This window comes from Lissotriton helveticus, chromosome 9 (genome assembly GCF_964261635.1).
Source record: "Lissotriton helveticus chromosome 9, aLisHel1.1, whole genome shotgun sequence".
Taxonomy (NCBI): Eukaryota; Metazoa; Chordata; class Amphibia; order Caudata; family Salamandridae; genus Lissotriton; species Lissotriton helveticus.
The window spans coordinates 344,504,011-344,527,439 of record NC_136070.1 but is presented as its reverse complement, the minus strand read 5'-3'; the positions used below and the strand labels follow the sequence as shown (position 1 = coordinate 344,527,439).

Sequence of the window (23,429 nt, the reverse complement as noted above, 5' to 3'; positions counted from 1 at the left end):
TAAGTAAATAGCACTAAAATAATCAGACAACAAACACCAGTAAATGTTAATAACCTGGCCCAGCCCGGCCTCCGGCGGCCCCGGACGGCCACAGACGGTCCCGCCCTTGTCCCGGGCTTCTCCCGGCGCCCTCCCGCGCGCTCCCGCGCAGCGGGGACAGTGGTTCAAGGTATACTCTATGGGCACTTGCTGATTGGTTGGCGTACAGGGGGGTATGGCCAGCGGGGAGAGCAGCCCAGGTGTGTTAAATGGGCGCGCAGGGGCTCCTGGTCATCGGAGTCCCTGCCTGCGTGCTCGCAGCCCCGCCGGCTAGCTCACCTGCCCGCGCCTCCTGTCCTCAGCTGTTCAAAGGTCCAGGGTCTGCTGCCTCCTATGCGCAAGGCGCTGCGGGACCCGCGAAGCGGGTTCCGCGAGGTCAAGGGTGACGAAGAAGAAAGAAAGTCACTGAAATCCTCTGCTGTCCTCAGGTAATGCAGGCTCTCCCTTCCTGCGACGATTTCCACGGGCGGGCAGCAACGAGATAAGGGTTCCGATTAACAAAGCAAACTGCCGCTTTTTCAGGACTGAGGGCGGGGGGCGTGGCCAGCGGGGAGAGCAGCCCAGGTGTGTTAAATGGGCGCGCAGGGGCTCCTGGTCATCGGAGTCCCTGCCTGCGTGCTCGCAGCCCCGCCGGCTAGCTCACCTGCCCGCGCCTCCTGTCCTCAGCTGTTCAAAGGTCCAGGGTCTGCTGCCTCCTATGCGCGAGGCGCTGCGGGACCCGCGAAGCGGGTTCCGCGAGGTCAAGGGTGACGAAGAAGAAAGAAAGTCACTGAAATCCTCTGCTGTCCTCAGGTAATGCAGGCTCTCCCTTCCTGCGACGATTTCCACGGGCGGGCAGCAACGAGATAAGGGTTCCGATTGACAAAGCAAACTGCCGCTTTTTCAGGACTGAGGGCGGGGGGCGTGGCCAGCGGGGAGAGCAGCCCAGGTGTGTTAAATGGGCGCGCAGGGGCTCCTGGTCATCGGAGTCCCTGCCTGCGTGCTCGCAGCCCCGCCGGCTAGCTCACCTGCCCGCGCCTCCTGTCCTCAGCTGTTCAAAGGTCCAGGGTCTGCTGCCTCCTATGCGCGAGGCGCTGCGGGACCCGCGAAGCGGGTTCCGCGAGGTCAAGGGTGACGAAGAAGAAAGAAAGTCACTGAAATCCTCTGCTGTCCTCAGGTAATGCAGGCTCTCCCTTCCTGCGACGATTTCCACGGGCGGGCAGCAACGAGATAAGGGTTCCGATTGACAAAGCAAACTGCCGCTTTTTCAGGACTGAGGGCGGGGGGCGTGGCCAGCGGGGAGAGCAGCCCAGGTGTGTTAAATGGGCACGCAGGGGCTCCTGGTCATCGGAGTCCCTGCCTGCGTGCTCGCAGCCCCGCCGGCTAGCTCACCTGCCCGCGCCTCCTGTCCTCAGCTGTTCAAAGGTCCAGGGTCTGCTGCCTCCTATGCGCGAGGCGCTGCGGGACCCGCGAAGCGGGTTCCGCGAGGTCAAGGGTGATGAAGAAGAAAGAAAGTCACTGAAATCCTCTGCTGTCCTCAGGTAATGCAGGCTCCCCCTTCCTGCGATGATTTCCACGGGCGGGCAGCAACGAGATAAGGGTTCCGATTGACAAAGCAAACTGCCGCTTTTTCAGGACTGAGGGCGGGGGGCGTGGCCAGCGGGGAGAGCAGCCCAGGTGTGTTAAATGGGCGCGCAGGGGCTCCTGGTCATCGGAGTCCCTGCCTGCGTGCTCGCAGCCCCGCCGGCTAGCTCACCTGCCCGCGCCTCCTGTCCTCAGCTGTTCAAAGGTCCAGGGTCTGCTGCCTCCTATGCGCGAGGCGCTGCGGGACCCGCGAAGCGGGTTCCGCGAGGTCAAGGGTGACGAAGAAGAAAGAAAGTCACTGAAATCCTCTGCTGTCCTCAGGTAATGCAGGCTCTCCCTTCCTTTGGCAATTTGATAACCTATGACCAAATTCCAAAATGTGTTTGCGATTTGGTATGTGAAAAGGGCGTGTTCAGGGTATCCCTTCCAAAGACTGAATGCGGTCGCAAAACAATCGCATTTTACCACCTACTTCAAGTTGGTGGTAACCCATTCACAAACGGAAAGGAGTCCCCAAGAGACCCCTCCCGCTTTGTCAATGTGCGAAAAAACGTTTTTCAAGAGCAGGCAGTGCCGTGGGGCCACTGCCTGCTCCTATGCTGAAATGAAGTAAAGTGAACAAGTGACCACCATTACAGCACCCTAAAAAGTGGTACCTGTAGATCTAAAAACACAACCCCATTAGGGTCAGGGTTGCACGGCATAAGTACCGGCTGGTGTAGACACTAATGTGTAGTGTTGGTTCCTCAGGAAAACGGGCGACGGTAGTCCTACCCTCACGCAGCCAGTCCAGCTGCGTGAGGGTAGGACTACCACCCAGCTGCATGAGGGTAGGACTACCGCCACCTGTTTTCTGAGGAACCGACACTACACCGGCTGGTGTAGACACTAATGTGTAGTGTTGGTTCCTCAGGAAAACGGGCGACGGTAGTCCTACCCTCACGCAGCCAGTCCAGCTGCGTGAGGGTAGGACTACCACCCAGCTGCATGAGGGTAGGACTACCGCCACCTGTTTTCTGAGGAACCGACACTACACCGGCTGGTGTAGACACTAATGTGTAGTGTCGGTTCCTCAGGAAAACGGGCGGCGGTAGTCCTACCCTCACGCAGCCGGTCCGGCTGCATGAGGGTAGGACTACCGCCCAGCTGCATGAGGGTAGGACTACCGCCACCCATTTTTTGAGGAACCAACACTACACATCAGTGTCTAAACCAGCCGGTACTGATGCCATGCAACCTTGACCCTAATGGGGTTGTGTTTTTAGATCTACAGGTACCACTTTTTAGGGTGCTGTAATGGTGGTCACTTGTTCACTTTACTTCATTTCTGACCACCACCAAAAAGTGTAGGTAGATCCTATTTGGTCCTGATGATTTGCCATCTAATAAGTTATTGGGCAAGAAACATGCTGATCTTTTTTACAAACGCATAAGCTTCATATACTAAGAGTGAAGATACGCACCTTGTTTTACTTTTAACTAGGGTAGGGGCCACATTCATTAAAATTATCTTGAGTGGACCACCTCCCCTATTTTACTCCACTTCCCTACACACCACTATCACCTACACTGATTTAGGGCCCTCACACGCACCTCACCCACCGACATATGGAATAAAGATCTCCGCCAAGAAGGCCCCATCTCGGGTGCCGATCGGGTATTGCGGCGCCGACCCGATAGGGAGCAGACCTGATGATGAAGCAAGACACCTAGCTGGCTGGGTGTGTGAGGGTCTTTTTTCGAGAGGAGAGGATTCTTCTCCCCACCCCTGTGACTCCATACCAACATGTGGAGCCCATAAAAAACACACTAACTCCTGCTTTTAACATTAGGAACTGCATACCATTTTTGTAGAATATGCAATGGGTTACCTAGCCTACCAGTAATTTGTTGGGATAAACTAACAGTTATTATTAAAACTGTCATCAACACATACGCATAGAAGATCTGTACGATGTAGCACGACCATCTCTGAGCAGACCCTGAAGTACTCCGCAGAACCATCCCACAGCGTTTTTGGGCCAAAAGATGAGCTTTGTCCATTTGCAAAGGATACCTATAGGACCTTCCTTGTGAGACCTCATTTGCCACTCTGCTGACTTATGAGTTTTTAATCAGGATACGAATTATGCCTTGCCTTGCAAAATAGTGGGCCATATAAAGTACCACTTTAAGGAGAGTCTATCCTTACGTAATGGTCTAAGGGGCTCTGCCAGAAAACATTGTGAGGAGCTGTTACCTGCTTCAAATTATGTTCCTAACTGCAAATTGCACTTGTCCAACCTCTATCTCTTGAAAGTCCTTGTTTCCTCAGTTCCACCTCTTTCTTTTGGAATGCGGCGCTAGTCTTCATTCGCTCCACCTGTGATCTACTGAAATACTACAGAACACTAAAACTTGCCTATTTATGAATGCTGGAAACCCTAAGATGCAACACTTTAAAATAGTTGTTAACATTGACACCAAAAGCAGCATTATCAATTTGCTCAACACAATCCCTGTTGTTCGGCTCTAGAAGTGCAGAAAAGGCCCTCTGTGGAACCCCCTGTAGAAGGAGATGACTTCTCTGAATTGGACAGAAAACCTCTCCTGACGCTTGTGTGTGCAGACAAAACACCAGAGTTTAAGTCCAAGTATAAGTCAATCTGCCTGCTTACCTTTATGGCTGAGTGGTAGAGGCAGCAAGTCACTGCATCTGGCTTAGCTGCAACACGAGCCAACACAAATGAATAAATGCACTACTTAACCTCACCTACACATAGTACAGGAGATTTGTTCCATGGCAGAGACTTCTCACACATGGCTGGCCTCAGACGTTTGGCGTAGGACTCTATCCTGACATCAGATTGTTCAATTATTTTTCAACCTGTTTTGTGAGATTTACAGCGCTTCAAACTTTTGCGGACGGAGTACAGTCCATCAGGGTGGCCAGAACATTACCATTTGCCAAATTTCGAGATGATGTTCTCTGCATGTTGAAAGGAACCACCAACATGGCGGCTCCCTTCAAGATACAGAATATTTGGTGGAAGGCTGCCATCGATATTGATTGCGGACCACCACATTTTTGTATTTGAATTTGTTTTTAAAAAACAAAAAAAATAATTACTCCTTCGCCAAGCTACATATCTGCAGTTTGAATGGTGCTGTTTTATAAAACATGCCCCTTGTTTTCTAAAAGGATGGCCCAGTATTCCACCTGCTCCCTAACATCTGAGCCTTGATGACTTTACAGAAGCCATTGCTCTAATTTGAGGGTGTGAAATCACACCCTGATTTTCTCCAGAACAGTTTGGGGCCACTGGAGAGGCTAATGAGGAATACAGCTGAATGGCAGAGAACATTGGTGACATCCAAATGTGTTATATTCTCCTTGAGTGTCTTTGGTGTTGTCCTTTAAAATCATCCAGATGTGTTATATTCTCCTTGAGTGTCTTTGGTGTTGTCCTTTAAATCAGCTGTGTTTGATCCGCTTTATACTGCACTTTATTTTGTTTTATGTACCACTTTGGTGTGTTCTCATTATTCTGACACATAACTCACATTCGCTTGCAGAGCATGTGGGTGGGGCAGCGAGTCGGGACGCCAAATACCTTCAGGTGCCTCTATGTGGGTTTGTTAACCACACCATACCTTAAACGTCATCCTATAAAATACTTTTTTCTCTTTCACGTAACTTTACTACTACAGTTTATGATCCACTTTGATACTGTTCTCGCTTTGCTTATGTGATGCTCTGATGCCGCTGGGCTTTGTATGAGCTCTACAAAAATACTAAATAAATAAGTAAACCAGATGCTTCTGCCTCTAAGTTACTTTTCATTACTATTTCATATCCCAGCGTGCACGGCGCCTTCGGATATCTGTGCCAGTTGCATGACCCTGCACGTCTGCAGTATATACAAACAGCACTACTTGGACCGCACTACAATCATTTCTAAATGTGTTGTTTGTCACGACATAGAGCTCAAAAGGGAAAAGGTGTTACTATGCGCGCTAATGCTGTTGTGATATTAAGCGTGCAGCGCTTATTACTATTTTAAAAATTTACCGTTTTTTCTATCTTGGTTAATTTCATTTTTTATTCCCCTGTTTTTAATACAATATCGCTGTGCCCACATACTTGCAGCATAATTGTGCCCTCACCGCGTTTAGAGCGGAGTTTATTGCTTCCTTTACTGCCTACTCGTGGCACTTGGCCGCCATCTTGGGGGTGTTCATTCTTCAACGTGCCACTTGCCTGAGCGCTCTAGTGCTTACATAGGAGACCAGGTGAGCCTCTACTTAAGGCGAGCACTTTGAGCAGCTCGGCCTTGGGAAAAGGTGTTACTATGCGCGCTAATGCTGTTGTGATATTAAGCGTGCAGCGCTTATTACTATTTTAAAAATTTACCGTTTTTTCTATCTTGGTTAATTTAATTTTTTATTCCCCTGTTTTTAATACAATATCGCTGTGCCCACATACTTGCAGCATAATTGTGCCCTCACCGCGTTTAGAGCGGAGTTTATTGCTTCCTTTACTGCCTACTCGTGGCGCTTGGCCGCCATCTTGGGGGTGTTCATTCTTCAACGTGCCACTTGCCTGAGCGCTCTAGTGCTTACATAGGAGACCAGGTGAGCCTCTACTTAAAGCTCACACCTCTCGCGCAGCGGTGACGCGCAGCGGTAGCGCCTGACTCGCGCCTGAGTCAAGCCAGAGTCTGCCCGTCCGCGCCAAGGACGCGCGGGGCGCTGCGGGTTTCTCTCGGTAAACCCCTCCTGGGTAGCAGGATGATTGTATATACCCGTGTATCGCTCCGGGCAATTGGGCAGTCTCTCCCGCGGTGCAGTTATGCACCGCACCATCCGTTGTGTGGCCCTTATCAGTGTGCCTGCATGGGATGGTCGCTTGGCCCGCCAGTGGGTATTCGGGACTATGACACCTCCCCAGCTCCGCGGGAACGCACTCGCGCGCCTCTGCCGAGTAGGAGTTCTGTCCATGGTCTACGGATACTAAATCTTAACACCAGATCGCTGGTAAAACACCATTTGTCCATTGCAGACCTCATTACTGACGAGGTGCCAGATCTGTTTGTCATCACTGAAACTTGGCTCCAGGACACTGACGCACCCATAATCAATCTGGCCTGCCCTTCAGGTTATTCACTCTTTACGTGGAACCGCTTGTCTAGAGGTGGAGGTATCGCCCTAGCTATAAAATCTACTTTTGCGTGCACCTGGACGGGTCTGCATATTGCTGGGTGCGAAAGCGCCCTGTTTAAGATTACTATCAGCCCCCAGTTCTCGTTGTCGGGGATGGTTGTTTATCACCCCCCAGGCAGTGATGTAGCTTTCAGGGGAGCCTTCCCTGAGGCGGTGAGCACGCTGGCTAGTGGCTGCGCCAATTTTTCTATCTTAGGTGACCTCAACCTCCACTTTGACAAGCAAGAGATTGTGGCTGTCAGTGGTTTCCTGGCGGATTTGGAGGCCCTCCAGCTGACCCAAATTGTTTCCCAACCCACACATGTGGCTGGTCACATTTTGGATCCGTTTTTTACTAACTTAACGGATGTCCAAGTTTTGGCTGTTTCTCCTGTGGCGTGGACCGACCATTTTCTGGTGTCCGTCTGGCTACCCCTTCCTGTAACCCCTACTATTCCACCTCCTAAGTGGATTCCTCGGCGCCACTGGAACAAGCTTAGGCTAGAGGACCTACATCACATCTTGGCTGAAGAGCCATTAGGCCCTCTGCTTAATGCTACCTCGGGCTACGACCAGTTCTGCAGCTGGATTACCAAGGCGCTTGATGCTCTGGTGCCTATCATCTCTAGTAAATCCAGTTCCCGGCAGTCGAGTCCTTGGTATGACAGTGCTCTTCGCGCTTTGAAGGGTTCATGTAGACGGGCAGAAAGGGAGTGGCGGAAGTCGTATGATGCCGTTAAAAAAACTGCGTATTTGGCTTCCGTCAAGCTCTACCACCGAGCCATTTGTAGAACCCGTGCAGCGTTGTACGCGACGGAATTCCGCAACAGCCTCAATCCATCCAAGACCATCTTCAAAACTATCAAAGATCTGATGGTTAAGAGAGCTGTTCCGCAAGTGGATGGTTCCATTTCCCACTGTGAGACTCTAGCCGTTTTTTTCTTGGACAAAGTCAAGAACATCTATCAGTCGTTCCCTAGTACGACGTTGCCCTCGAATCCCTTGAATGGCTCTCGTAGTTGTCCGGCATTGCTCTCTCTCCCCACTCTCTCCTGGGATGAGTTTGTCAAGCGGGCACAACGAGTCAAATACGTTTCTCCTGCGGACCCTCTAAGATCTGCCCTTTTTAGAGACCCCTCTTTTCAGGGGCGCACGATAGTGTGCTCGCTGATTAACCTCTCCTTGACCTCAGGTATCGTTCCTGCCAAGTGGAAGCAGGCGGTGGTTTCTCCGATCCTGAAAAAACCATCTTTGGATCCTTTAAAACCAGAAAACTACCGCCCTATTTCCCTGCTTCCCTGGCCGGCCAAAGTCATGGAGGCTCATGTCAACCTGGCCCTCTCTGAGCATATGACCTGGGCCAATGTCCTCGATCCCACGCAGAATGGGTTCCGTGCTGGACACAGCACGGAGACGGCCCTTCTGGCAATGGTAGAACATCTGCGGGTTGTGTTGGATGCAGGTCAAACGGCAGCGCTCATTCTATTAGACCTTAGCGCTGCCTTTGACACAGTGTCCCATCGCATCCTTCTGCACCGCCTCGAGGGCATTGGCATCTGTGGCTCTGCTCTGCAGTGGTTCCGCTCCTTCCTCAGCGATCGCTCCTTCTGCGTTGCCACCCCCCTTTTCAGTCCAAATACCATCAGCTGGACCTGGGGGTCCCTCAGGGCTCCTCGCTGAGTCCCACGCTTTTCAACCTATACGTCCAACCGCTGGCTGATGTCGCCAGGCAGTGGGGCCTAACCATGGTCTCATACGCCGACGACACGCAGCTAGCGGTTACGATCAGCGGGGATGCCGAGCAGGATGCCCCTAGGTTCCGAAATGGGCTGAGAGAGGTGGCCAGCTGGATGAATAACAACTGTCTCCAGCTGAACGCAAAAAAAACTGAGGTGATGATCGTCGGAAGAGGAGCGGATTGCTGGGGGGACAGCTGGTGGCCTCTTGAGCTGGGGCCGGCCCCCTCACCAGTGTTGGAACTCAGAAACCTGGGAGTGTGGCTAGATCATACCCTCTGCTTTACGACTCATACTAAGAGAGTGGCGGCAGGATGTTTTGGTGTCCTACGTGGGCTAAGGCCGGTGCTCACATTTTTTGATGCTCCGACAAGACAGCTGGTCATCCAAGCGACGATTATATCTCGGTTGGACTATGCCAGCTCGCTCCTATTGGGAGCTAACCAATCGGAGATCGTTCGCTTACAACGCGTACAGAACGCGGCTGCGAGGGCAGTGGTCGGTTTGCCAAGGTCCTGTCCTACTTCTAATACTTTACGGTCCCTACACTGGCTACCGATCAAAAGCAGAATTCACTTTAAGGCTCTCAGTCTTGCTTTCAAAATTTTAAAAGGGTCGGCACCAGAGATACTTAATAATCTTGTATCTATTTATGTTCCGACCCGTCCTCTCAGATCTCTCGGCCAATCCCTTGTGGTTGTCCCGCGTTTCAGACTTAGCCGGATGGGCGGTCGTTCCTTTCGGGTGAGAGCCGCGATCCTCTGGAATGCTCTCCCTTTAGAAATCCGCCTGTTAGAGGACTTATTAGTATTTTCGTAGGGCCCTGAAAACCCACCTGTTTTAATTTTTATCTCCTTCACTTTTTCGTTCCTTTCAGTGTTGTGTTGTGTCCACCATTCCCTGCGCCAGGACGCTCCTTAGCTGGAGCATCTGTGCGCAATAAAAATGATAATAACATAACATAACATAACATAACATAACATAATGTTGACATACACATATATCGACTCCATAATATTGATTCACGATATATCATAATGGTGTTTAAATAGGGAATCAAAAACATGTTATTGTTAACTCTTCATCAACTTACGTTGACTACATGTCGATATTGTAGAGTCGATAAAAGTGTTGCTCAATGTTATAACATCAATATTATGAGTCCACACCTTCTAAATCACACCTCATTATACGCCTTCCCTCACATCTTTCTGAACTTAGACATATTTATCAGCTGTCAATAGGCATACCTATCCCACACCTCCCTGATGGAAGAACATTAAGTACTTACCTAAAAAGCTTTTATGCAGAATGCCATCAAGAAGAGTGGGTACAAGGCGCCACTGTGGTGGGTAGCTAAGGCCTAGGGACCAGGTCCGCAACCAACGAGGTGTGGACACCGGAGTGGCACCACATGGGTACCCATGGAGGGCTGTGGCAGACTGAGTGTGACTATCTACTGTCAGCAACCCAGACGCTCCTGGGGAGTGGCTGACTGCTTGACCCAGGACAGTGTGAAGCCTGAATACACCGATACGTTCTGAAGGGTGCACGTGGCCCTGCTGGGAGCAGATGGTGACCTACCAGGAACACCGCTCCACAGGAAAGGAAATCGCCCAAACTCTCCGCAATGCTGATTGAGACAGGAGCTGCAATTTATACAGCGTGCCTACCACACAGTATCCCAGATTGAAGAGATCTTACGCATTGCCTTTGGGTCACCTGGCTGGACTGTCACTTGGCCGGCGATGCTAGGATAAGCTGAGCTCCAGCTGCAATATGCCGCCATCGAATGTGCTAAATTTGGATGACTGTGAACCACGAAGGAGAGTGGTGGTGACCCATTAAGATACTCGCAATTAGTGGGAGCTGACACGCTATCGCTGTATGAAGATCCAGGGCTAGAGGAGAGCTACACGCGGACCTGCTGAGAGGGAGGATTAGCCTCTGGAGCACATGGTAGCGCAGCTAACTGGGCCTCCAGCCTCTTCTGAAAGGGTGCATGAGGGCAAAATTCTGATGCCTGTTGGTCACTATTTCAGGAACCGAGTGAGGCAAGACTGCACAATCTTCCCATCGACAACTGTGGTTTCCTATGGTGTACAAATGTGCAATTGTCCACAAGCATCCATCCATATGCCTGCTGCCACCCCCTGACCATCACTTCTGGCAAACGTAAAACTGCCTGCCTAATCTTACATCTGCGGGGCTGCTCATGCTACCATGCGTAGCTGTCCTGACTGGCGATGGTAAGTGAGCCCCACCCCTGACCACTGGCTTTCTGGCTGCTGTACCTGGTGAGTGACCTCAACCCGAAGCTAAACCAGTGACAGGCACTGCATGGACAATTGTCCAATATGAGACTTCTCTGGCCCTTAGCTAAACTACACAAGCTATAAACGCTGATGTACTTTGGGACGCTGGGGCTGCTCTTGCTGCCACATCTCTCACCTCCTTGGGTACTGACTAGTTCGCCCCATGCAGCGGTTCAGTGCTTATTAAACAATGGCCTTTAAAAAGGTGTGTCATGGGCCACCTCACGTTACCATACAGGGCGCATCTTCGAGGCCCTCCAGGGCCCTGATCAGCTAATTCGCGATGCTTGTTCCTCAGACAATGCTGCTCTAAGAGCCTCAATTAGTGACAAGTTGGACGCTGTCCTTGTGGCTGTTGAGAGGATTGGTACTACACTTGAGAGCACGCGTACATCACTGGAAAGCAAAATAGATACTGTGACGACAGACCTGAAGCTGCTGCATGCAGATCACCGCAAGTTAGTGGACAAAGCTCATACTGCTGAGCTGAACATTATGGATCTTCGGCCAAGGGTTCAGGAATTATAATCTTCAATGCACACGCTGGTGGAACAATTGGAATTTCTGGAACACTGCGCTGAAGATGCGGAGGTTCCGTTTGCAGCAAAACAATGTGCGAGTGGTGGGCCCACCAGAGAGAGTAGAGGGATTGGATGCTGCCGCCTACATCAACATCAACCAATTGTTGAGGAATCTTCTGCCTCCAGAGGCTTTTTAGCAGTTAATTTTGGTGGAACATGGCCATCATGTTCCTGTATGCCGACCGCAACCTGGCTCAAACCCCAGACCCTTCCTGTTCTGCCTATTACACTACTTTGATAGGGGCTCTATTTTATGCAAGACACGGAAGACGTGAGAGGTTACAGTCGACAATGGAAAGACAATGCTCTTCCCGGATTACACAGTAATGGTGCAGAAACAAAGAACCTGGGCCAGATGTAGGAGAGCAAATACTGGTCGGTAACGGCCGAATTCGGCCGTTACCGACCGGTATTTAGGATTCGGCATGAAGGGGCCAACATTTTACAGAATCGGTAAATTTACCGATTCGGTAAATTTACCGATTCTGTAAAATACCGAATCGGTAATTTTACCGATTCGGTAAATCAATATGTAGGTGACACTCCTAAGAGTGCCACAGGCCCTTAAGAGTCGGTATTTTACCACTCAATTCAATTGGGTGGTAAAATACCGAATTCAGGTGTGCATGCACATCTGTGCATGCACACCTGTGCCATGTGACACACAGACATGCCCTTAGGGCATGTCTGTTTTTCACGTGCCTGTATTCGGGGTGCTAGAGAGTGTCAAAGTGACACCCCCTGCACCCTTGCAGGATTTGGTATTTACCGATTCGGTAAATACCGAATCGGTATTGCCCATTGATTCCTATGGGCTTCAAGGCCCATAGGAATCAATGGGCAATACCAATTCGGTATTTACCGAATCGGTAAATACCGAATGTTACCGATTCGGTAATTGAAAAATAAGATTTTCCTACATCTCCCAACTTCTAATTTACCGATTCATAAATACCGAATCGGTAAAATTCGGTATTTATGAATCGGTAAATTAGAATTACCTACATCTGGCCCCTACTTCTTAGCAGTCAAGTACCGCGTACGTGAACTAGACATTTGTTATGCACTCCTGTTCCCAGCACACCTGCGAGGGACAACAATGGGCAAAGCACACTTCTTTAATTCCCCGGAGGATGCCTGGGATTGGTTTGAGACAGCGGGGCTATCAACCCTGGGCTGGTCTGTGTGGGCTGGCACTTCGGCCTGCTGCAGGGCGGCTTTGGGATGTCATGGCCTACACTCCTCTCAATCGAAGAACACACCTGACTTATAACACTTCAGGCCCTTCGGGAGAAGGGCCTGGCTTTTCAGATTGCTGCAGCGATACATAAAACCATACCAGACTCGGAGACGGGTGACGGCTCAGATAAATCTATCAGTGATGGCGGCTCATCAACTACGTGGCCCTCTGCGCGGGACTCGGTGCCCGTCTGAAGTAATGCTACAAACAGCTGAAGACATTATCGGATAACTGGATTGCCAGATCACTAATACCTGATACTTCCATTATGATTACTGGTTACACTCTAGCATTTCTTCTCCATATTGTTTGCAAATTACTTGCCTTTCTATTGCAGGGGTGAGGGATCACTATTGCTTGACCTCTGCCTAGCCAATTCACAAATGTATCAATACTAAACTTTCTGACTCAACAAACAGCTGTGTCATGATCTGGTATTTGCATGGTTTCTCAAAAGTCTATCTTCAATTGGGCAGGATGCCCTCACATTAGTCGCCCAACTTTTTCCCACCAGTTCCCTAGCTGGGTAACTCTTATCAGTTTTAGTTATTCAGCTGTTTGGGTGGACACATGTTTTACCTCTGCTCCACTGGTGTTCACGTTGTCATGTTAATGTTTTGCATTTTTTTGTTACGACACTCAACTCCTTACAGACAGAACCCCACCACAAGCTAATACTAGTTTTACCTTGCACAGCATTGTCCTCACAGACAAATATGCAACATCCAGCTTCTGGGCGCCTTGTCCTTGCCTACATGACCCACTTTAATATACTCACATGGAATGTGAGGGGCATGCACATGCCTTCGTGCCACTACTTCGTCTACTCCTACTTGAAACGCCGCTCCACACAAATCGCATTGTTGCAGGAGACTCTTTCATACAAACAGAAGTCCCTAAACTGCACAGGCACTGGCATGGACAGGTGTTTGCATTGATAATATTTCTTTTTTCTACATTTTTTTCCACGCAGGGAATTACAACGTGGTCGTTGCAAGGGCCGCGTTGTAACAACACATACCATTACCCCGCAAGACATAACAACGACTTGTGGAGGGGGGCCGGATGTTGGAATAGTACTATTTACTAATCCATCTCAAGTATGTGCAATAGCAAGGAAGGTGTTTTCCAACAGCTTCTCCCCCTTCCGCAAGTTGTAGTTCTGACTTGTGGAGTAATGGTCTGCGTTGTTACAACGTAGTTATTGTAACAACCGCGTTGTAATTCCCTGTGGGGAAAAGTATTCGTGTTAAATGATGTTTACCGTTTGCCACCAACTACACATCCTATGCCAGGGGAGTGCTTTTGTGGGTTAAGCCTTGCCCCCCTTTGTGGTAGATGACACTATACTAGATCTAGAAGGCTGATATGCATTAGTGAAGGGCCATCTTGACGGCAGCTCCATACTAATAGGCTCTATATATGCTCCAAACTCTGACCAGTCCAACTTTTTGCATGCTTTCTAGAATATATTATCCCTATGGAGTGTGATGCCATGGCTTATAGGGGGGATATCAACAGTGTCTTAAGCAACACCCTTGATCACTCTTTTCCCCAGCAGCCCCACACTCCTGCAATCTCCAATGCACAGGTGTTACAAGACTGGATCCAACAATGGCAGCTGGTAGACATATGGTGATTCCGTCACCTGGATGCAAAGGTGTATTCCTTTTTTTCTTCTATAGATTAGTGGCCATGACATTGTTACTCCCTTCCATAAAACATGTAGATTATCTGGGTTGCACACACTCTGTCTCCATTTTTTACAATGGAGTTGGGTGATTGATCCCCTCCCATACCCACCTGGTGCCTACAACCTGCAGTGCTAGAGGACCCCCCTTCCGAGCCTCACTTAGTATGGTGATCACAGAATACTTTGACAATAATGCCAATACGGCTACTACTAATAGAATGGGATGACTTCAAGTTGATGACACAATGGCATTGCTTGGGATCAAAGGGGACTATGAGACAACTACATGCCAGGGACATTTCTAAAATATATTGCAAGCTCCTGGACCTGGAAACCCAGGAGGTGAATGATACCAGTGGCCCGGTTGAAGAGGCAAAGTTGCAACGTAAACTTGTTACATTATTAGAAAGACTGCATTGTCTTAACTATGCTGCTCATTTGGCCCACACTTCTGTCACAGCTGACAGATCAGGATGGCTCTTCACACGGCTCATCTTCCAGAACGTGCCTTAACAGCCCAATATGGCACTCGGTCTGCTGGAGGATCAGTCCTCTATGGACAACACGCCATGCATGACGAGCTGATGCGACACTATACACAGATGTATCAGTCAATCAGAGACGCAAGCCAGATGACTTTAATTCCTTTCACATTACACTGAAACTGTCCTGCATTACCCCAGATCAGCAAACTGAGCTCGATAGTTCCATCACACTTATTGAACTACATCCCAATCAAGGCGCTGACCACCAGAAGGTATCCTAGCCTGACGGTTTACCGGTGGAGCTTTACAAAGCATCTGCACTTTATCTAGCCCCCCACCTACTGACAATGTAGGAAGAGGCCCTCTCCATCAGTAGTCTCTCTGCCTCTCACCTAAACCATGAAGGTTCTACAGGCCATTAGCCCTAGTTAACACCAACTACAACTTCAGAGCCAAAATACTTGCAGACTGCCTGGCACCACTGTTCCCGGACTTGGTACACTCAGATCAAAATGGATTGGTCCCCTTCTGTAATACTTCCCTGACCCTCTGCAGATTATTTAGATTAATGACCTACTCCCAGCAAAACTGGCCTTGTGCTGGATACCTGGTCTTAGACCTTGAAAGGGTCTTTGATTATTTGGAATGGGATTATCTCTTCAATAAGCTGCCTCGCTATGGCATTGGTCATCGTTTTATCATATTAGTAAAATTGTTATGCACTAACCCTCTAATCAGGATCAAGACTAGACCTCCAATTTCAGGACCAATTCACAGGCACAGGGGAACAAGACAGGACTGCCAGCACTCACCTTTAATGTGTTCCCTTGCAATTGAACTACTGGCGCTTACATTGCGTGATCGGGGAGTGCCATGGGGCATCCCCTTAGGTAACAGGACACATATAATATGCTCATATGCGGACGATATGTTGCTCTACCTCAGAGACATGCAACATTCCTACCATGATTGCATTAACTCTTGACCGTTTTGCAACCCATTCCCTCTCTGGGTTGGGGGTCAATTGGACGTTCCCAAACCACATTTTGTCCTTGGCAGCTTGCAACTAGACTGGCAGCAAGACACATTTCGCTGCCTTGGGGTGCAGGTTTATCATTCTGCAGCTAATTTGTTTGATGGCAGTGCTACTTATGCAGTCACATCCTTGCAAGTGCAAATGCCCTTTTGGTGCACGTTGCCACTGGAGGTCATGTGGCGGTGGATGTATTAAAAATGGTGGTTTTACCTCGACTCCTTTATTTCTTTACTACCCCCCCTCTTTATATCCCAACCTTGTTCTTTCGCGCATTTGATTGGCAGGTACGAGAATTCATCTGGAGCAAGTCCAGGTGAGGGTAGCTTTAGAAAAGCTTTTCTCACCTACGGATTGGGGAGGTTTTGCATTTTGACGAGTACTGCCTTGCCTCTCAAGTCCAATGGATCGCTAAATGGCTGGAAGGCTTACACCTGTCAGACACAGCCACATCCTGACCTAATTGGAGCTTTTCTGCTATTCTGCATCTGTTTCACCCCTACATACAAATACGTCAGTCGGACTCCCTGCTGCTGGGAGTGGCCTACAGTTGCTATTGCCGGTCCTTACTAAACACATGATCCCCTATGCAACAGGATTAGTGCTGTTTGGTATGCTGAGGGGTGGAGGACCCACATCAGCAATGAAGTTAACAGCATGGCATGGTGCTGGCCTGCACAAGCTGAGTGACCTATACCAGGACAGTACCTTGGCTCTGTGTGTGACGTTGAAGAAGGAAGATGGCCAATTATTACTACACAACTGACTGATTGCTACACTAGAAAACCAGTGGAGGGACATGACCACTGAACTACCCATCCATTTTATAGTCCAATATCTCCATGTAAAGGGGAGGAGAAAACACCTTATCCAATGTTTCTCTGATTCATTCCACACCCACACTATTTCAGAGATCATAACTCTAAGACAACACTGGAGGACCAACTTAACATTCCCGTGCACTCATTAAGGTATGTGACACCCTGCTAGATGGCCCAAGACACGTAATGCTGGTTTAAGCTTATTCAACTTTATATTGTACATAGAGCTGATCTTACTCCCGCCAATATAAATTGTTAGTACCACAGAGCAGACACTGCTTGCCCTTGCTGTGATCTAGGATTCATAGTGGCTAAGTGCCTTATTACTCTTAGATGGAAATCCTCTGAGCCCCTACGAATTGTAGTCTGGACACGCTCGATGCTCAATTGGGTGCAGGTGGAAAGCGTGGCCCTGCATAGAGCAGACACCCTTGGTCTCAGGAGGTATCCCATCACCACTCACTGGGACAATATCTTATCTAAACTGCAGTCTAACCACCCAAACGAGGTAGACCATGACTCTGAACCCTTGTAGGGAGCTTCGGACATAGAGCTTAATGTTGCTATCTGCTGTTCAGCTATCTCATTAACTAAGAATGCCTGCACTCACACGTCCCCAGTATGTCTTATTTGTGGATTCTTAACAGCAGTGGCATGAGCATTTCTATTGGTGGGTGAGGGAATCGGGGGGGAGGGCTCCAAGTCATTTGGTTTCTTATGTTATTATTTTAGAGATGTTGTTGCTTTATTGCTACATATATGAAATGAATCTGTTACCAACATTGTCAATGATTTACCTGTAGTCCTGCCTCTTCCACTTAACTACATGGGTTAACATAAGGGTATCCTACCATACAAAGTGAAGTACCTTTTAGACATGTATCATGATCTAGGGCAGGTCTTTAGTGTCCACCTTCCTTTTACTGTTTTCTTTGAGCTTATCTACTACTGCCACACAACTATGTTGTTGATGCAAGTTGTATGTCAAAATATCCTTCATTAATTGTATGGCATTATGCCTTTAAATGTATGCTATACTATTCATTATTTGCATTATCCTTGGAACACAAAAACAAATCTTCAATAAACAGATTCAAACAAAACAAAAATCAGGAACCCAGGCCTAGTGGCAGTGATCTTTGTTGCAGTTCCCAAATTCCCAGTGGTCCATGATGCACTGGAATTCTGTGGTGAGCGTGGTGTTCAGGCAAGAAAAGAGAATCATGGTGGTGGTTGTACAGGGCCACAGCTCAGCTCCAGTTTGGTCCACAATCTGAATTTTTGGGGTATTAAATGTAATCACGAGGTAACAGATGTGATGATTTTTTAAATAAAACTTAACGTCATTTCAGGTACAACATATGACCCTAAAAAAGTTCTAGGTTCCCTCTTTCTTCTCATAAACATTTGTACCTTCCTGAGGAAAAGTGTAGATTGTCTACCTAGTCTGTATCACAACCTACGTTGTTAAAACTACATAAATGACACCTATAGGATCTATCTTACTGCCAATGTTAACTCATCTCCACACCATTCACAGCACGATTACCATGCTCAGGGCCTGAGCACATTACCTTGATTTGTACATTGCGTTGATTAAGCCTTAATAGGCAAAGGGGCAATGCTGTATTAATGCCAACTCAAGATGCCACAAAAAAGTGTCATATTCCAACTTACTGCCTCAAAATTACATTCTTACTAGGAGAACGGCCAAATATAATTTTGCTTGTGTTTCAGAAAATCTTTGCACTTTTCACATATTTTTAGTACGATAAGTTAGCACAAATGCGCATGTGATCATAGGCCGGCTAGTCTAACAGAAAATTAGGAGACATCCAAATAGTCCAGTGGCCATGAAAGTCTTATAGGACTGTGTAAGAGTCAGTCACAAGCTGAGATGTTTATAGGTCCGACTCATGCCTAACATGTGTCTCCTTCTATCCCAATTTTACAAGTCAAAAATATCTCAATTTTCTAACAATTGGATAAGTTAGTGTCCTGCCATTCAAAGGTTTTGAGAGCTTTAGTTGTCTCCAGCCAGATCTATTGTTTGCAAAATAAAAACAGCGGGCTTTGAGTCAGCCTCATATTTGGATGGCTTTGTAATCTACCTCAGTTCTCTCCCCGTGATTTGATGTCTTTCTTCCTATTCTTGTATATACTCCACCTAGGAACATTTCAGTGTCATAGAGTTCTGATTGAGTCATATCCTTCCACGGCGAATGTTCCTGGCATGCAGGGAACTACTTTTTTCTTTTCCTCTATGCACTTCATTGGAGTGCATGCGTTTCTTGCCCTCTCGCCTGTATGTTGCTGCCTACTTTACCTTGCTTTCTGTATTACTTCCTCAGCTTTTATCACCAACTTGTCATTGCTTACCCCTCCTTCTTGTATTTTGGAATTTTCACCGCCCTCCCTCTTTTTGCACCTATCGCCCTCCCATCTCTCAATTTCTTATAATTTTTTTATTGCTTTCTTCCTTCTGTAATAGCAGCAGGCTTCCAAAATGGCCACCTGTAAGTGTGCATATACTCATTTGCATGGTAGGCACACAGCAATGTGTTTGTATTATTTGAAGATACCGATTCAAATATGGCTTGCACCGCAGATTTGTTTAATAATACATATGCAATCAAAAATGTCTGCTGTTGATTCCTGCACATCATTTCAGCCATCTTTGAGGGGGTTTGTTCCAACACTACAAACCCATTCAAAGATAGCCACCATTGATTCATGTACATCTATGGCAACTGTCTGAGCTTTGGCAAAGCCGATAGGTTTCACTACTAAGACGTAATGTTTGTATGCTTTTATCTTACACAGATTTACAAAAACAGCATCAGACATCAATAAACAAATAATCACGTACCTCACAAATCTTTTCTAAAGATGGAACAAAATAGTCGTCACACACTATTGCCAAGGCATAGAACATATAGAGAGCCTGAGGAGAGAAAAGGGGAAACATTGAGAAATAGTCATTCTAGTTAAACTTCATTTAAAAACATATTGACACTGCTAGTGAGAAAAAACATTTAAAGAAGAACTGCAGTGAAATAATTTAATGTTTGCACTTTATTTCTCGTACTCTAGCTGTACGAAATTGCCATTGTCATGTTGTAGTACTTTTTAAGACCTTGCCATAGAGAATATAAGTTGACTTTATAAAATCCTTGGCACAAACACCTTTAGGCTGCCATGTTGAAAGACGAAGCCTGAATGGCAGTCATTGGATTTCATTACAAGACCGGAGGCTACCATTATGCATAACCTTTTATTGCACCCCCTAGACAGCAGCCTCTTTAAAGAATTTCCAACTAAGAACAATCCAGAACCGGAACATCAATAAACAATAAATGTATCTTGCATAGAACTCTCCTCCTCTTTTAAATGCAGCTCCTGTTCAGATATCTCTATTATCAAATTCAATGTGGCAGTGGTCAGCCAAAGCACTATTCTGATGTCAATACTGCATCATTTCTAAAGCTACATCTTCAAAGATTGCAAAACCACAACACATCCACATTGTTTTTTTACAGTTAGTTTCTTTTCTTTTAACCTTAAATAATGAAAAGATACTCTTGGTAATTTTCAAATTAAGTATGAAAATCCTGATTACTCGTAATTCCCCGTAATCATTCCAGTCCTCTGCTAATCATACTATTTTCCATGTCAGCCCTCACAGAAGTTTCATATTTGCTAGTAGAAAAAGAGTTGCACATTTTATCCCTATACCCTCCTGTTGGAAGGGACCATATATATACTGCGTCCAGAGTCCTGCATATTTATAAAAGCTCTAGACCAAGTTGCATACCACATCGGAACAACTGGGATGAGGAAGGAAAAATCAAAGTAATAAACATTACTGGTAAGTAATCCAAGCATTACATCTTCACCTCCTTCCATGACGCAAACAAAATGTTCTTCAAAATGCATCCTCTGTAAACGATTAAACACATTAACACCATCAATGCTGCAGAGATTCCTCCTCCATGCTAATCATCGATGAATCCCATTGTTCATGACGAGCTCAGCTCGTCATGAGCAAACAAGCAGTGTACTGCATGACGAGCTGAGCTCGTCATGAGCATGGAAGGGGTTAAATCATTCCATTGAGAGATCAAACCTGTAGAAAAGGAGCGACTACCAATAACTCAAAGTCTGCTTACCCCTTTCTCTTTTAAGATAAACTGTATTGTGTAAGAAAGCAGTAAGTGCATCACCAATTGGCTGTCATACACGTATCCGGGTGTGATACACCCTACCCACCTACCATTCCAATCAGTGAGGCAGTCGTTCTCCTAAGTGTATGCAGGAGAGATGTTCTGACTGGGCCTGGGCGGAACTCACGGAAATAGGCATGATACGCTGCTTGTGCTGTGATTTAGTGGCAAGAGCTCGTTTCACGCTAAAAAATCAGCACGAACTGCACCATTTGGTGCACCAAAGGGTGCAGCGTCTCAAGTTGATTTTGCTTCGACTCGAGTAGATTTCCTACTTGAGCAGCAGATTCTGATCGTGAATGGTCAGGACCGTCAGCTACTGCCTGCATTGGAGAGATCTCGCCGGGTGCCCTCCTAGTGACCGAAAATCATAGTAAGGGACGACGAATCTCGCAGGTGTTCGCCAACTTACCGTTTTCAAGCTGCTCGTGAAAGAAAACTCTGCGACACGGCAGTTAGGGGAATTTGGCCAGAACTCTGAATTATAAGCATAATGAAGAGTGGCAAAAATTCCACAAATTCTGCTGGCGGTGCAGAATATATCACACACCCCTAGTTCTGACCAACCCTCCTGAAATGTGTGCCAAATTTGGTGTAATTCCAGTCAGCTGTTTATGTACTAGCCCTGCCTAAAAAAATCTATGAAAAATATATGTGGATTTTGTGTTTTGGGCCCCCCCACTTTTTTAGGGTCCCCCCTCCTCTTGACGGATCACCCTGACACCTTCCAAGACAAAACTAGTTTAAACAAGGGAATCTGTTTGGAAAGTTTCATGAAGATCTATCAAACAGCACTATAACTACCCAGTGGCTATATATATATATATACTAGCAGCCCGTCCCGACGTTGTCCGGGTATGAATTGCTGCCGGCCAGTATTATATTGTTTTGTAGGATTTCGTTTTGATAGCATTTCTTATCTGTGACAGGCCTGTGAAACGCTCTGATTCACAGTGCACTGCTGATGCACTTAAGAGTGCGCGTTCAGTAGTGTGTGAACTCGAGTTTCCCTACTTTATTTTTCCTTGCAATACTATATAGCGCCAAGTCGACTCGACAACATGGCATGAGCACAATTTACAGTACAGAAGAACACATTCATTTGTGGTAGGCACGGGGAGACAAAGTGATTTGCCTGGAATCACAGGATGTTGAGCTGATGCCGAGATTCAAACGTAGCTCCCCAGCTCTAAAGTTCGCAATTCTAGAACTTATGGCATGAGGTGTGTCTAAAAGTGTATGTCACTGCTGGCCATCAATAAGAGAGACCTGTGCATTTTTCAAGTCGGTGGTGAAAAAATATGAGTATGTTGCTGGAGATGTGGGCGACCATGCCACCAATGTACTTCCTGGGGGAGGGTAAACACCCATTATTCCGCAACTTTCTTTCCGCATACCATCACTCTGCATACTTTCATTACGAAAGTATCATGACTCCGCAATGCCATTATAACGCATGGCATTACATTTTATATGCTTTTACCACGTATACATTTACAACGAAATTCGTTGTAAATGCATGAATGGTAAAAGCGTGTTTTTTTTTAAATGTTTGGCTAAGGTAAGTATGGGTATAGGGGTATATGTTTTGGGGTACTGAGGTATATGTTTTGGGGTGTTTGGATATTTTAAGGGTTCAGGTATAGTTTTGGGTTATGGGGTACAGGGGTAGTTTTAGGGTTTAGGGATAGGGATCGGTTTTGGGGTACATGGGTATTTTTAAGGTTCAGGGCTAGGTTTGGGTTTTGGGGTATAGGGGGATTTTTAGGGTTCAGGGGTAGGTTTGGGTTTTGGGGTACAGGGGTATTTTAAGGGTTCAGGGCTAGGTTTGGGTTTTGGGGTACATGGGTATTTTAGGGTTCAGGGGTAGGTTTGGGTTTTGGGGTACAGGGTTATTTTATGGTTCAGGGCTAGGTTTGGGTTTTGGGGTACAGGGGTATTTTTAAGGTTCTGGGGTAGGTTTGGGTTTTGGGGTACAGGGGTATTTTAAGGGTTCAGGGCTAGGTTTGGGGTTTGGGGTACAGGGGTATTTTTAGGGTTCAGGGGTAGGTTTGGGTTTTGAGGTACAGGGGTATTTGTAGGGTTCAGGGCTAGGTTTGGGTTTTGGGGTACAGGGGTATTTTTAGGGTTTAGGGATAGGTTTGGGTTTTGGGGTACAGGGTATATTTATAGGGTTAAGGTGGGTTAGTGATTAAGGGTGTTGGGGTATTTTAAGGAGTAAGGGTGGGTTATGATTATGGGGTGCATGGGTATTTAAAGGGAGCTGGGTGGACACCCGGAGCCGGAATGTACAGAACCTGGGAAGAAAAAACAATGATATATTGGGCACAACACTTGCTTTTTTTTCCCGTAATCCCGCGCCCCGCACACGCCCACGCCCCCAGCACACGCCCACAGCACACGATATGAGACATGGCATGAAGGGCGGAACGTACCACACGCCCCCAGCGTTTGTCACGCCCCCAGCACACACCCACAGCACAATGCAGACACGCCCACAAGGGACTACTTTGCTGGCA

General features: G+C 47.3%; 1 protein-coding gene across 1 annotated transcript in view; it reads right to left on the bottom strand.

Moving 5' to 3' along the window:
- Positions 1–23,429, bottom strand: part of SLC24A4 (solute carrier family 24 member 4) — a 578,300-nt gene that overhangs the window by 231,522 nt on the left and 323,349 nt on the right. The window contains exon 4 of the mRNA XM_078662057.1: positions 19,557–19,631. Within this exon, the coding sequence (XP_078518183.1) occupies positions 19,557–19,631 (75 nt within the window). The remainder of the gene's footprint in view (positions 1–19,556; positions 19,632–23,429) is intronic.